This window comes from Fundulus heteroclitus, chromosome 18 (assembly GCF_011125445.2).
Source record: "Fundulus heteroclitus isolate FHET01 chromosome 18, MU-UCD_Fhet_4.1, whole genome shotgun sequence".
Taxonomy (NCBI): Eukaryota; Metazoa; Chordata; class Actinopteri; order Cyprinodontiformes; family Fundulidae; genus Fundulus; species Fundulus heteroclitus.
The window spans coordinates 23,839,783-23,855,124 of NC_046378.1; the positions used below are offsets into that span (position 1 = coordinate 23,839,783).

Sequence of the window (15,342 nt, forward strand, 5' to 3'; positions counted from 1 at the left end):
TGTCAGACAGAGGTGTTGATATGTGGATGTAACTGGACATTCCAACATGACTGTGATCCCAAACCAAATCGGGATTTGGAAAGGACCAAGCAGGCTAGCATTATGCTACATCTGTATAATCATCGTGCCTGTTATTACTGCAATGTAAAGCTCGGACTATATGTTCAGTTTTGAATGATTTTTCAACCTCTCATCCTCCTTTCACCTTTCCTCAGGTGGATAGACAATGCGAAGTTGGAGGTTGCAGCAACATGTGGTCACCCTCTTGAGCTTAGAGGTCAGCAGGTGGCGGCCACCAATATCTTTGCTACCTGCCCAGAAAACGCTAAAATTTCTACAGAGATGGGTGCTGTACGGCGCAGACCTGTAAAAATAAAATCCACCAGAGTGAAAGCAAGGCCAGGAAAGCCCAAGCTGGACAAAGTATCCAGGACCCAGCATCGGATAAAGGCTGCGAAGCATAAGGCCATGAACAAGAAGATGAACGAAGCTACAATGGGAAATTGAGTTTCTTTGTAACGAGCTGTTTCATTGTAGATATGCGTTTGCTGTTAGATTATTGTCGAAGCAAGTTCCAGTGATCCGTTTACTATAATATCATAACTATATCATATACGACAACCTATATAATAATTATGCACTTTACGCTAAAAAGGAATACTTGTAGTAAATTGTTGGATGAAGGTTTAAATCCATTATGAATGTGTGTCATAAGCAGTGTGCCATTTGCAAAAAAAACAGTGGGGGGAATCATTTCAAGTGTTAACCAACAAGGTTATATGGCCTGTATGCTTGCCGCCAGACAGCTTTCCATCTTAGAAAGCGGTCTGGCTGGAGATGGCCTCCAACCTGTCTGGGCGGGAGAGTGGAGACATTACCATGGTACCAAATGCTAGCATTACCATGGCATTTCGTCCCGTCATCTACTCTTGACCTTTTCTGTTGATCTTTCGGGCCGAAATATGACTAAATACTTTGTTGACGTTTATGCTGCCACACGTTCTCATTCATTACTTGGAGCTAGCAGCTGCTCTTTCAGGTAAATAGCTAGATCCAGTAGGTTAGACTATTGTTTTTAAACTTGCGCCATCTACTCTCTGGACTCGGGAGTGGGTATTAGTTTACTTTAACCGCTTCGAGCAGAAATCGTATTAATACTCTTTAAAAACGGACAACAAAAAATTTAATTAACAAATGTGAAGGACACAAGACATGTATTTATTACTTATTTATTACGTATTTATTATTTATTTATTGATTCTGATTCTTATATTAGGGCTGCCAAACGATTAAAAATTTTAATTGCGATTAATCGCATAATGTCGATAGTTAACTCTAGATTAATTGCACATTAATTGCATATTTTATCCTTTTATTTCTGAAAGTCTAATAACCTGTTTGGGCATTTTAATTTGCAATTTTGAAATAAATGATACTAATAAAATACATGCTTGTACAAAAAATATTTTTATTTTGTTATTTTTCAAGCACTTTTCAGAACTGGAATGAAAACATCCTTGTGCCAAATGTTAAACTCTGGACTATAATGGCTAAATGACGCCCTGATGTTTACACAATGTGTAAACAAATGTGTAAATAAATACCTGTTTTCATGGTGATATATTTTTCTGCCTCTTAAACAAAGATAGACATGGTATTACGCATACACAAACAAATTAATAAAAACTGTACATTTCAATAAAGTCATGTTTTGTTCATTTTTTCACTCTCTCACACACATCTAATTCTGAGCTTTCACACCAACAGCAATAATTTCTTTTAATATTTTTGCTTGCTGTTTCTATCCATATTCATAGAGTTTAAGCCTGAAAAAAGGTTTTAAATTTCCAGGTCATTTCAGTCTTACGCTTTGCTTGCAACTGGCCAGGAGCTTAATACCCTGAAAGAGACTGTTTAGCAACTGTTTAGTAACTCCAGGTCCTTCGTTTGGCAACATGATTCAGCCATAGTTTGTCAAATACAGAGACAACAAATTAATAGGCATTAAAGTATGGTTTATGGGTTGGGTTTCTGCAATGTTATCAGCGTGTTAAAAACTTATCTTCTGAACCAATATCTGCTTAAAATGGTGATCTGCATCGCCTAACCTACTTTCAGTAGACAGGTAGAGTTGCTCTGTCTGCCTTTACTACCGTCGGCTCCTATGGCGGAGGGATATTTCAGCTGGATACACTAAAGTGTCTGTAGTGCATAATAACCACTGAGCTATATAATACACTGGAGTGCTAATCACCGTCTGTTTGAACGAATCGCTTTGAAGCCACCGGCCGCCATATTGGTACTCCCTATTTTCCCCCAGTAACTAGGGAATATGTGCGCTACAGCATCGAATAACGAGGATTTTCTCATGTTCAGGGGGGGCTTAAAACTTAAAAATGTCAAATGCCATATACTTTTATGTTATGTTCTAAAACTATCAAGTACTGAGAAAGTCATGTGCTGAAATATTTTGCATTATTTATATATATATATATATATATATATATATATATATATATATATATATATATATATATATATATATATATACACATTTATGAATATATAAATAACAATATACATATATTTACATATATGTGCACATATATATATATATATATATATATATATATATATATATATATATATATATATATATATACACACATACTTATATATACATAACATACATATATATTTATATATATGTATACATAACATACATATATATTTAATATGAATAACGTGTAAAATATTTCAGCACCTAATTTCTTAGTAGTTGATAGTGTACATCCACTGACTGTAGAATAACCTATGAAACGTTTTCACACAACCAAGTACTATGGGATTCTGTGAGAGTAGGGAGTAGCAAGATGGCGGCCAGTGACGACGGCAAAATCAGCACTCTGTGGTCCCTCCCATAGACATCATATACGTAGACGCGTCATAGGGCGCAGGTTCGCACGTCAACGTCACCGCCATATTCCCTGTAAATTTTTCCTGCAACGATACAAAAAAGACATTGACACAAACTGTTCATTCTGCCAACTCCATGAAGAAGATCTCTGTCATTTATTCTGGTCATGTAATTTCTCATATATTTTCTGGCAAGATATTTGTACATTTATTTCCCAAACAATTCTTGATGGCTTTTCTCTTAACTATATAAATGTGTTGTTTGGATTCTTCTCTTATCCCACTAATAAAACTAAACATTTTTATATTATCAATCTAATTTTATTCGTTGCCAAATATCATATACATAAATCTAAATTTTCAAATCAGAAACCTCGCTTTGCAGCCTTTAGAGAGGAATTCAAACAATATATTAGATCTCTCGAATATTCAAAAAATAGAAAAGCCATTAAGACAATGGATTTGTGTTCTTACTTTAATATCTTTCTCAGTTAATTTTTCATTTATTTATTGGCTTTTCGATTTGTTTGTGCTTGATATGTAACACCCTGGCATTACTGTCTTGTCTGTTTTATTACTCATTTGTATTGTTAATTTTGCTTGTTTGTAAACCCCTTTATTATCAATAAAAAAAAAAAAAAAAAAAAAAAAAAAAAAAAAAAAAAACGTCACCGCCATATTGTATGTGGCAGAAAAAAGTTGAGTTCTGTTATTGTGAACGTGAATCAGAAAAGATTCCTCATTCCTGTGCTGCAATAAATACACACACGCACATATATATATATATATATATATTTGTGTGTGTGTGTGTTTATGTGTTATGAATATAAGGATAAATTTGTTAAATCTAAACATTGTGGTCTTCATTATTTCATAAACCCGTGTCACATGTGAACCTTTAGGAACAGACTTTTTGGGTGAGTATTAAAGAGGTAAAATTAATAATATGAGGAAAAAAAAGTCCTAAAGTAAAAATAAACTAACAAACACAAAAGTGATAATGTTATGATAAAAACATCATATTATGAGAATTAAGGGGGAACATTTCCAGAATAATCACAGTTTGCAGAATTATTTCACTCCTGGAGTAATAGGGCCAGGTTAGATTATTTTAAATATTTTTATTCTTTAGGAGAATAAATTCAGGAGGATGAAGCTAAAGGGATACGAAAATAAACTTGTAATATTACAAAAAAGAAATACTACGAATACAAAGTATATTCAGAGATTAAAGTCCCTCTGATACTGTTTAAGTGACTGAGTAACTGCAGATTTGCCACATTTAAGATGGCGGACGCTCTGACGCATCACAGCATAGGCAGAACCCGCCCAATGACGCGTCTACTCTTATATTATGTCTATGGTCCCTCCTCCTTCTACGGATCACTGGACTCGCGAGATCGAGTATTCACACGAGAGTATGTACCGGAAATTCCGCGAGCATAAACAAGCCGGGCAGTAAACGTAAAGATGTAGTTGCTGCTCAAACAAGAAGATAACTGTTTCACTTTCTTTTCTGTTTTCTGTACTCCCGAACTCCTACAGTGGGTAAGTACAGTTTTTATAGAAATGTATTAATTATTTATTGAGCTGTGTGTTACCGGGACGAACCTGGCCGAACATTGCGTACAGTTCAGAGATTTTGTTTTGTATTTTCCCCCAAGCGGATGTGTTTTACGTTGACAACGTGTCTCTCTTCCTGTCTGACTCACGACTTTTCTTTCAACCAAGACAGACCAGTGTCAACCTCTTAAAAAACTCTAAACATTTTAGTTTGTAAAAAGCCCCGCGCAGTAACATTGATTAAGAATTCTAATATTATATAACAAAAAAGCTTTTCCTTTTTAAATATTGATAACATTAGTTTTTCAATAATGCAATTTAAACTTTAATAATAATTATTTTTAGTAATAATACAACAACAACAACAACAACAACAACAACAATACATTTCAAGATTTCCATGGATATGATATGCTGTTAAAATCAGTTTGATACATTGGATTCAGCTTAAAACTAATCCTTTCCACCATTTGTTTACTCAGGTTGAGTTTAGACTGAGGGCAAAGGGTGATGCGCACGCCAGTTCAACCAAATTGCTTTAAGCACCCTAAATAAAACGCGTTTACATACGCAAATGTTACATGACCTTTTGAAAAAGTGCAACCTATAATTGTAGATAGATATTTACTACTTGGATTTTGTTGATTTTTTTTTTTAAGAAGATCACCATTATACTTCTATTTTCACGCTTTAAAATAGAGAAAAATAAAACTTTTGCAGAGAGGACATATACATTTTCTTTTATGGGATTTTATTTTTGGAAAATTATTAAAAAAAAAAAGCACAGTTTCACACCTCATGAAAAATATACAGTAGATAAAAAAATAATAATATTAGTGGTTTTTTTAATGTCAATGTGTTGTGGAAATTCAGTGCAATTATTCCAATAAAAAAATCCTGAACCGGGTGTACTTTAGTGGTTAGCGTGCACGACCCATGTAAGGACCTCTTAGTCCTCGACACGTCCGAACCAGGTTCGACTCCGAACTGTGGGCTTTTTTCTGCATGCCTCTCTCCCCTTTCCTGTCAGCCCACTGTACAAAAAACGAGCCACTAGTGCCGTAGAAACCTCAAAAAAATTCCTAAACCTACATTTTTTTATATATCTGTATTTGAAACGATTTGATGATTCCTAATAATTTTTAGCCAAAGTTATTGCACAAGATCCAAAAAGCCACTTGCGGCTCGGGAGCTACAGGTTGCAGACTACTGGGGTAGATGTTTTTTCTTTACCACCCCCAGAAGAAGACAAAATGCCTGACATTACAGCAAATCAAAGATGGCAAAGACAAAGTGGTGAACCTACTGTGACTAGAACCATACACTGTTTTTGGATTCCCTATACCTCCTAGTATGTAGTATGTACCTTTTTTTTGTATTGATTCAACCAGAGGGACAGCAGTGTAATGAGATCTTCATTTCTTTGTAAATACTTAAGGGTAAAATACTATTCTCTTAGCAAAACATCTGGCCAACATTGGTGTTACTGCTTTAATTTGGTTGGTATAGACACCCCTGGGGGGCATCAGTGTTGATTGTTCTCTGTCAGGAGAAGATACTCCCCAGCCTCACCTGCTGCTGGTGGTGAGTCCGCTGACAGGTGGAGGGCGGCACTGTTAGCTTCTGGTGGAGGATGTCAGGGTTGATCATGTTGAAGTCTACAAACAGGATCCTTGTGTATGATCCTTGTGTATGTCCCTGGGTGGTCAAGGTGGCGCAGAATGAAATGTAGACTCCGGTTGACAACGTTCTCTAGCAACCTGTTTGCCCGGTAAGCAAACTGCAGGAAGTCCAGCAGGGGGCCTGTGAACTACCAGTTGCTTCTTCTACAGTGAAAGTTTGATCAGGGCTTATATTATGTCATATTTCATAAGATATGAAATATGGTGGGAGTGGTGTCCTCGTGGTTATAGGGAGCTGGACGTTTGCGTCATGGAGAGGCTGCATAGGTCGTCGGTTCAAAACTCAGTCTGTCACTCTGGCTCCCTGAGTAAAACCCTTCACCTCAAATTGCTCCCTTTGCGCCACTTGGTGTGGCAGCACACTGCTCCCTGAGGGATGGGTTAAACGCAGAAACTAATTTCCCCTCTGTGGGACTATAAAAGGAAGTATTAATTTAATTTATTTTTGTACAGCCACACTGCCCTGAATGGGAACCAGAAAAAATAGAAACAAAGTCCAAAAAAGTAATGCGCTTTTTATTTATTTTTTATTATTTATTAATTAAATATACATATTTGATCAGTTTTATGGCTATTTATCTCAATTATACATACAATAAACCTAATTACAGAAAAATGAATACAAAACAAAAATAAAATTATATTCACATATGAATATGTACCAAATGATAACTTTGCTCCCTTTTCAAAAGCTGCCGTCGTTTCTCTTTAAAATTCTAAAGATGGGTTCAAACGGGAGAAAAGGCGGCCCCTGATTGGCCAGACTGACCGACTGACCGTTAATCCCCATGAACAACGACGCAATCGGAAGTGATGCTCCGTTCAAGTTGTGATCAAGAGTGGGAATTGAGAATTCTTAGTTGAACTCGGAATGGAGATGCAAATGGAGAAATACAAATACACGACCGCCGCTACGTATATTTTTGAGGTTGAAAGCATAAAGTGGAGAAAAATTTAACAGTTTTCAATCAGCTCTGGGGTCACTCAGATTAACATCCGAGGAAAAATAAACGCAGGTCATTAGTCGAGGGATACCGTAACGTAGCCTACATGCTGTATATTATACCTATGGTAATTTAAATAGTCGCAAAAACAAGGAAGTATGTTTTGTCAGCCAGGATTTTCCCGGGTTAAAAAAAACGACTGTTTGAATATTTGACGTAGCTTCCGTGTTGCGACCTGTCGCTGTTTTGGAACTACGAGTTACCAGACGTTCATGAAGGCAGCACACAAAAAAAAAAAAAAAAAAAAAAAAAAGAAAGCGGAAAGGAACGCTGTTGTGGACGCTTTGCTCTGAACACACGGTAAGAGTGAATGTTTTCAGCGATTAAACGCTTAAATATAGCTCACATTTCGTTACCAAATACAAACCACGACACGAGTTAGCTGACTGAGAGTAAAAAAAAAAATTAACAACGTGTAATGCATATTTAAAAAAAAAAAAAAAAAAAGACGCGTTTAGTGACAGTTTGCTGTCACTAAAAAAAGTGAAGTTTCTTATGCGTGAATTGCATATTGAGCTTTGGTGGGGAGGATATTTGTTGAAAACAGGAATGTGGCGTTTAAAGGCTGAAATAGAAATGGGAAGAATGTTAAAACAAAGCTTTGTTTACAATGCAGATTTGTTTGCAGCTGGACTCCAGTCAGCTGTTCAGATCAGAGTGTGGGGAAGGTTAGAGCTGTGTGTGTGTGTGTGTGTGTGTGTGTGTGTGTGTGTGTTGGTTCTGGGTGGGAGCTGGCACTGGGCCTCATATTGTCGCTGTGCTGCTCCCTGTAACAAGAGGAGAAACAGAACAACATAACTGACCAGGGTAATCTGAGCTAAGGCCAGTGTTTCTGCTGCCTGCCCTCTCATGTTGTTACAGAGCATTTTCCCTTTTTTCCTCCACAGAGCTCTGAAACAGGCTGTTAAAATGTAGTGAGGTTTAGTTGCACGCTTAAAAGCCCCGTCTCTCTCCTGTAATCTAATCAGCAGACTTCCAAGCAGGCAAAAGTTTCTTCTAATCACTGAAGATGGAGCGGATCAATACGTTCGCCAGACTTTCTGATGGTCTTTTAAAGCGTTTCTGTGGAGTTTGGCCTCTTTGCACTCATTTTCAGCCTTTTCTACCCGACCTTGTAGAAGAATGGATGTCTATAATGACAGGGTGGACATATGCAGGACTAAGAGGAATAAATATTTCTATCTTAAGCCAATTTGCTGAATGTAAGAGCTGATACAGGCATGGAAGAGGGCTAATTCTTTAGTTGATGATCTAACGCGAGATGATCTGATGTGCTAAAACAATTTTTGTGTTTCTTTTATTTGTGAAACAAGTACCAAAGTATAACCTTACAAGATGTTCAACATTTCTCGCTTTAACGTAGGATGCCTGCACTTTTTAAGAGTTCTTGTAAAGATACTATTCTAATCTTGTCATTTTACATGTTTATTTTCTAAATATTATGACTTTATTCTTATAATTTCCCCCAAAGAATAAAAACAGGGCGTCACCACCAGCCTATGGCACTGAGAAACCCCTGATCTAACCCATTTCTTCTTTTTTTTTTTGTAATATAATAGCTCTTCGGGAATCACCTTGTAAAAACTCAAACACCATCTTATGTTCAAATTTGATGTTGTTTATAAATTCAGCTAAAATTATAAAATTTTCTGTTGTATTTATGTTCTGGGGCCTTTAAAAAAAATAGCCTCAAAACTGAGAAGCCTTGCATATAAAAGTGTCGTAGTCTTCTTTAGGGCTGGACGATATAGAAACAAAAAGCACATCAACGAAATAAAAATCATATCCATAATTATCAACAAATTCAAAACATATATTTTAAGTGCAGCCCTAACTATTTTATACTGTTGCTTAGCGAATTATTTTTAGATACAGAATACACAAACACTCAATTCAAACTCAATCCTTTATTCAACCAACTTTTTACCAAAACTGCAAGTATTTAAAAAAGAAAAAAATAACATATTCTCTGAGCTCTGTGAAGGGGGCGGAGCTTGGTGACGGAGAATTCCTGGGTCTGTTTGTGATTGGTTGGGAGGATGTATTGACTGTAGTATCAACCTACATGATAGGCTAGAATGCAAAAGTAAGGAAAACTGTTGTTGAACTTTTTATTAAACCCTTTTTTCTATCATCAATATACGTCTATCGATCGATTATATATTGTTATTGAATTATCGTCCAGCCCTAGTCGTCTTTCAGCCTGCTGACTGTCAGTGCACAGCAAGGGTTGGACACCGGGCCTTTTTGAAACTGGAACTTCGTTTAAAATCTTGATTTACTGGTTCGTCTGTTGCAGCTGGCGTCTAAAGATCTTTTTAAAGTTGCTTTGTTGGCATAAGCTGTCTGGTACTTGTAAAGAAAACTGGCGCGTCCCTTAAGAGCTCAGCTGCTTAAACGGAAGCAGCAAGAACTACAGAAGAAACACACCCTGTAAAAGTGGCCGGGTGCTAACGCTAAAAGTCACAGAGTCACAGACATGTTCTGGTTCATTGGAAGCAAAATTAGAAAATGGAGGGATGATTTAAACGTTCTGGAGATTAAAGTGGTAGAGACGATGCAGGCGTGACAACATAGAGTCGCACCAGAATCCAGATTTTCACGGGAATAATAGTCGGGACCTTACCGAAGCGCTGCTGAGGTTCTGTTTTTATTCTCCTATGTTTTAATCATGTAGAGCACTTTGTGTTGTCCTTCTACTGAAATCTGCGATACAAATAAACTTGCCTTGGTTTAATTTCAGTAAATTCATGTCAGGAGACCCCAAAACCAGAAGAGTCGAGCAGAAAAAGGCCAAAATGTACCAAAAGGGGACTAATTATGGGTTCAAAATAACAAAATGCTGCTTTTTAAACCCAGTTTAGACAACTTTGGGCCACGCCGGTTATGTAAGAAATGTGTTTATGGTCCACTGCCGATCACAGGTTGCAGATTATGGGATTGTTATTTTGAAAATGACACTTTTGTGTTCATCTAATGTTAAAACCGTACTGAAAGCCGCTCAATATTCTCTGTTATTTTACTAAGAATTATATTTAAATGTTTTAACCCTTTTTAAGACGACTGATTAAGGATTATTCTCAGTTTAGCATGACGGGAGTTTTCAGTAAAAGCCACGCTCACACACCTGAATGTTTCTTACCAGGTGCCACGCGTCTCTCCCCGCTCCTCGGCGACGGACCTCGTCCTCCCCGCGGTCTCCGCGATGGACAGCCTGGAGGAGGACCTGACCTGCTCGGTGTGTTACTCGCTCTTCTCCGACCCGCGCGTCCTGCCGTGCTCCCACACCTTCTGCAAGGACTGCCTGGTCAACCTGCTCCAGGTCTCCAGCAACTACTCCATCTGGCGCCCGCTGCGCTGGCCCATAAAATGCCCCAACTGTCGCAGCGTGGTGGAGCTGCCCCCGGCCGGCGTGGACGCCCTCCCGTCCAACGTGTCTCTGCGAGCCATCGTCGAGAAAGTGAGACGCGTTCAGGGGGAGCAGGCCTCAAACTTAAAACAGGGTTCCCACGGGTCCTTGAAATCCTTGAAAGTTTGTGAATCTGAAAAAATAAATTCAAGGCCCTTGAAAGTTCTTGAAAACAGCCAAAAAAACACCTTGTCCTTGAAAGTCCTTGAATGCACTGAAATTGTGTCTTTAACAAAGGTAACAAAAGCCTGAGAATGATTTAAATCAGGGGTGTCAAACTCATTTTGGTTTAGGGGCCGCATTCAGCTTAATCTGATCTCAGGAGGGCCACACGAGTAAACTCATTGCAAGATTAAATAAAACTAATAAATGTGGACTTGTTGATTTTTATATTAAATTAATTTCACTTTTACACAATATATTATGAATAACCTCAGCGTTTTTAAGAAAAGTATGTGCAATTTCAACAATACTTTTACTCAGTTAAACATTTACTTAAGTACATTATGCATAAGAACTGATCACAGTGATTGTACAATGTTGAAAAACATTTATTCACATTTTTTGGAACTTAAAAACACTGTCCTGCATGACAAAATACATCAAACAGATAAAAATTAAGAAATGATTTAAATTTTTCCACACCTGAAGCTTAATCTGCTAATTAAAACATAGCGTCCCTCGTGGACAATATAGGAACTGCAGATTTTCAATTAAACAAAGTACATGTTTTTTTCAATAATTGTTTTTATATCATTCTCTTCCTTTTATCTCCTCTTTCTTTCACCTTTTGTTTTTTTTCTTCTTGTTCTTTCCTCTTTTCCTCCTTTCCTCTCCTACTTTCCCATTGTAGTGTCCATATCATTTGAGATATTCCCCGCATGAATCATAATAAAACTATTCACATTCATAAATCAAGCGGAGCACTGTGGCAAAAGCAGTACTGCTCCACTTGTGAAAGTCAAATCTGATTAGCTCTTTTTGGCATTAAGACAACAATTCTTATTGCCATATTGCCAGACAGGACACTGGATAAAAAAATTTTTTTTTTTATTTTTTTTTTATAATGATAATGCATTTAGCCACAGGTCCGGACTAAATTGTTCAGCGGGCCGGATCCGGCCCGCGGGCCGTATGTTTGACACCCCTGATTTAAATATATCTCTGAGTAGCTTTCTGGCAACCGTGGCACTTTAAACGGAAGTCAAAAACTAGCTTAATCAAAGATGAAAGTAATATCGGACATTTTTGACCAATCTGTATAATCTGACCCAATCTGTATAATATGATTGAACTTGATTTTGTAAAGTGCCTTGAGATGACATGTTTCATGATTTGGCGCTATATAAATAAAATTGAATTGAATTGAATTAAGTGAAACAAATTGATATAATTCTGAACATCTCAATGCTGCACTTTTTTCCATAAAATTCCATGAAACGGTAGGCTAATGTACATCTTATATGTAATGTAGTATGGCATAGCCATGTACTGTGGATATAAATGTAGGCTATGAATATGATCAATATCAATGTAGGCTATAAATTAAGTCCACTTTCTTGCATTGCTTCTGACCCAACAACTTCTATGCCATTTAGTCTTTTATTGAATTTGCATTGTATTAAAATATGATAACCTATTCAGCGGTCACAGTAGGTAAATGCCTCCACCTGTGGTCCTTGAATTTGAGGAAATTGGTCCTGGAAAGTCCTTGAAAGGTCCTTGAATTTGATGTTCACCAAGGTGTGGGAATCCTGTCAAAAGCTGGACGCCTTTGTGCTGACGTGTTGTTTTTATTTTCCTCTGTGGTTCCAGTACCAGCGGGACAGCGAGCCGCGAGCGCCGTCCTGCCAGGAGCACCGGCGGCAGCCTCTGAACATGTACTGCGTCCAGGACCGGCAGCTGATCTGCGGCCTGTGCCTGACCGTGGGCCGCCACCAGGGCCATCCCATAGATGACCTGCAGGCGGCGTTCGTCAGGGAGAAACGCACCCCGACGCTGCTGCTGGCCAGGCTGTCGGAGCAGAGATGGGCTCAGGTGGGACGCCGCCTCCAGGCGCGGGGGGGGGAGCCTGTGTGGAGGGAGGGCTAACAGAGTAACGGTGTCCCCGTTCAGGTGTGTGAGCTGGGGGAGCAGCTGGAGGAGGAGAAGGCGCGCTGCGAGTCTCTGCTGAGGCAGGACAGACAGGAGGTGGAGGAGTTCTTCGTCTCGCTGGAGGAGGTGCTGGCCAGGAAGAAGCGGGCCTACCTGGAAGCTCTGAGTGAAGCTGCTGCGGAGGTGGCGCAGGCCTACGAGCCGCTCATCCACAGAGTCAAGGAGCTGCAGGTGTGTAGAGACGGCCGCGGTGTGGGCGGCTCCAGCTTTTTGCTTCGGATGTCCCGATGCCTTTCAACAAGGGCTCCAGGATTTTAGAAATAAATAAAAAACAAAGGGCCCACGGCATCACGGGTCCTCCACCGTGCATGAGGTGTTTTTCTCCACGTACAGTAGAGATCCTTGCTGGTGAAGATTCTCAGTCATCCAGGTCATGGTCATTCCAAAAAAAAAAAAAGGGGTAAAAAACAAAGCAACTGGACTTGTTTTCCGTAGTTGAAGACGTTTCGCTCCCTCTCCAGGAAGGGAGAGGAAGCGAAACGTCTTCAACTACGGAAAACAAGTCCAGTTGCTTTGTTTTTTTTACCTCCTTTTTTTTTTTTTTTTTTTTTTTTTTTTTGGAGTAGAGATCCTTCCTCCACAGAACTGCCTGAAGTAAAAATAGCTCCATCTTTTCCCCATTTTCAGTGTTAATTCAATTACATTTTATTTATATAGCACTAATTCATGAAACATGTCATCTCAAGGCACTTTCTAAAGTCAAATTCAATCAGATTATACAGATTTGTCAAAAAATGTCCTAAGGAAACCCAGTAGATTGCATCAAGTCCCAACAAGCAGCATTCACTCCTGACAGAGCGTAGAGCCACAGAGAGAGTCATCTGCATTGTTGATGACTTTGCAGCAATCAGTACTGAGAAAGCATGAAGCGACAGTGGAGAGGAAAACTCCCATTTAACAGGAAAAACCTCCAGCAGAATCAGGCTCAGTGTGAACGGTCATCTGCCTCGACTGACTGGGAGTTAGAAAAAGCAAATGCAACTAAAGATACATTTATTTTAGCGTTTTTTTTTTTTTTTTTTTTTTTTTACACTACCCGATTGCCAGTAAATGTATAGAGTGTCCAATCCAAACATTAATTTTACTCTGATGGAGAGACTTTGAAATGCATCCCCCCACATTTGGTTTTTAATCATGGTTGCTTTAATCTGTCGACTGATCTCAGGAGGAACAGCTGGACCTGGTGTCTCTGGGATCCTCCGTGGAGGACGAGGACTCCCCCCTGGTCTTCCTGGAGAAGGTGCATCAGTTCAGAGATCGGGTGGAGAAGTTCATCAGAACCCCCCTGCCCTCCGTGATCAGCCTGTCGGTGACGCCGCGCGCCGCAGCGTACCTGCAGCAGAGCTGGCCCGCCGTGACCATCGGCAGCCTGGAGCAGGCGGCGGTTCCCACGCTGAGCTGCAGCGCCACATGCGGCGGCAGCAGCAGCGCGGAAACCGAAGCCGAAGAGGCTCAGCCAATCAGAACGAGGTGGGACGTGTGGCGCCGGATCCCGCTCGCTGCTTCTGTGGCGCTGCTGGTTCTGCTGCTGCTGCTGCTGGTGCTGTGGGCCAACCCTGTGGGAGGAGCGTCGCTCTGCTTCTCCCTCCTGTCGCGCCTCAGTCAGTCCGCCCAGGCTCTGAGCGCCGACCTCGTCACGTCCGTCTGGGACGCGCTGGTGGCGGCGGAGGCCGCTCTGGATGAATGGGGCTCACAGGTGAAGGCGTGGGAAGACAGAACTCACCAGCAGATCCTTGACTTTTTAAAGAGTCTGGCTAAAGAAGGCTAAACTGGAAAACCAGCTTCTTCAAAACATCCGCCGCCTGTTCCACAAATACTCCCCATATGTTACATTTTAAACACGCCGTCTTAGTCTGTCGTCAACAATTAAGACGCCAAATGCTTTCAGCCTGGAACAGCACCAGGATTCTTCTCTGCTTCTGAATTTTTAGGCGAAGCAGGAGCTTAATTAAGTCAGAATCTCTTCTGCTCTTTGCCTGCCAGCTCACATAGGCGGCCATGATGAGAAGAAGCTCAGCCGTTCACAGAATCTGTGGATTCTCTGAGGCTGAGATTCTTCCTCACCTTCAAACTGTTGTAAGAGCACATTATGTAGCATCCAGTGTTTTTATGTATTGTTGAAGTGTTCTGTTCCTCTTTGGGGATATATTACTGCTGTTTATGATGACAAAGAATGCACAGAGACTTAAATCTGATTTTTCCAGGACATTCAGACATGTTGCGTGTGGGTCGTATCACACCAGACCGTTTACAAAAACAGAGGAATGTGTTCAGTGACTCCCGGACGGTGCCTTTGACCACCGTGCCTTCATCTTTCCTCCAGGACCACTTTTTTTTTTTTTTAAGTGTTGCACCTTTTTAGTAGGAAAAGCTGCCTCAGAAACTGTTTTCCCTCAGCTTTAGTGAACAAAGTCCATCATGGCGTCTTATAAAGTCGTCAGGATTTGATGCAAACTGGGATTTTGAAATGTTGTGGAAGAATCACAGCATGATATAAAATAAATGTTCAAAACTGTTGTAACCTATATTTTATGTAAATGTTTGTTTTAAATGTACTTTAATAAATGTTTGATTGGTAGTGTTTGTTTTTGTCATCTTCTCATCATGCTGTGAG

The 15,342-nt window shown here is 39.6% G+C and overlaps 1 protein-coding gene across 2 annotated transcripts; it reads left to right on the forward strand.

The window, feature by feature from the left end:
* The first annotated feature begins 4,330 nt into the window (after nt 1-4,330).
* Nucleotides 4,331-15,253, forward strand: trim59 (tripartite motif containing 59). 2 transcript variants are annotated; one of them, XM_036150221.1, is made up of 5 exons: nt 4,331-4,464; nt 10,311-10,625; nt 12,390-12,611; nt 12,690-12,899; nt 13,894-15,253. In XM_036150221.1, exons 2-5 carry the CDS (start codon nt 10,371-10,373, stop codon nt 14,494-14,496), a joined length of 1,290 nt encoding a protein of 429 aa, XP_036006114.1. In that variant the 5' UTR covers nt 4,331-4,464; nt 10,311-10,370; the 3' UTR covers nt 14,497-15,253. The 2 variants fall into 2 exon arrangements, with proteins under 2 accessions (XP_036006114.1, XP_036006113.1); XM_036150220.1 differs by lacking the exon at nt 4,331-4,464 and adding an exon at nt 7,372-7,465.
* Nucleotides 15,254-15,342: the final 89 nt, after the last annotated feature.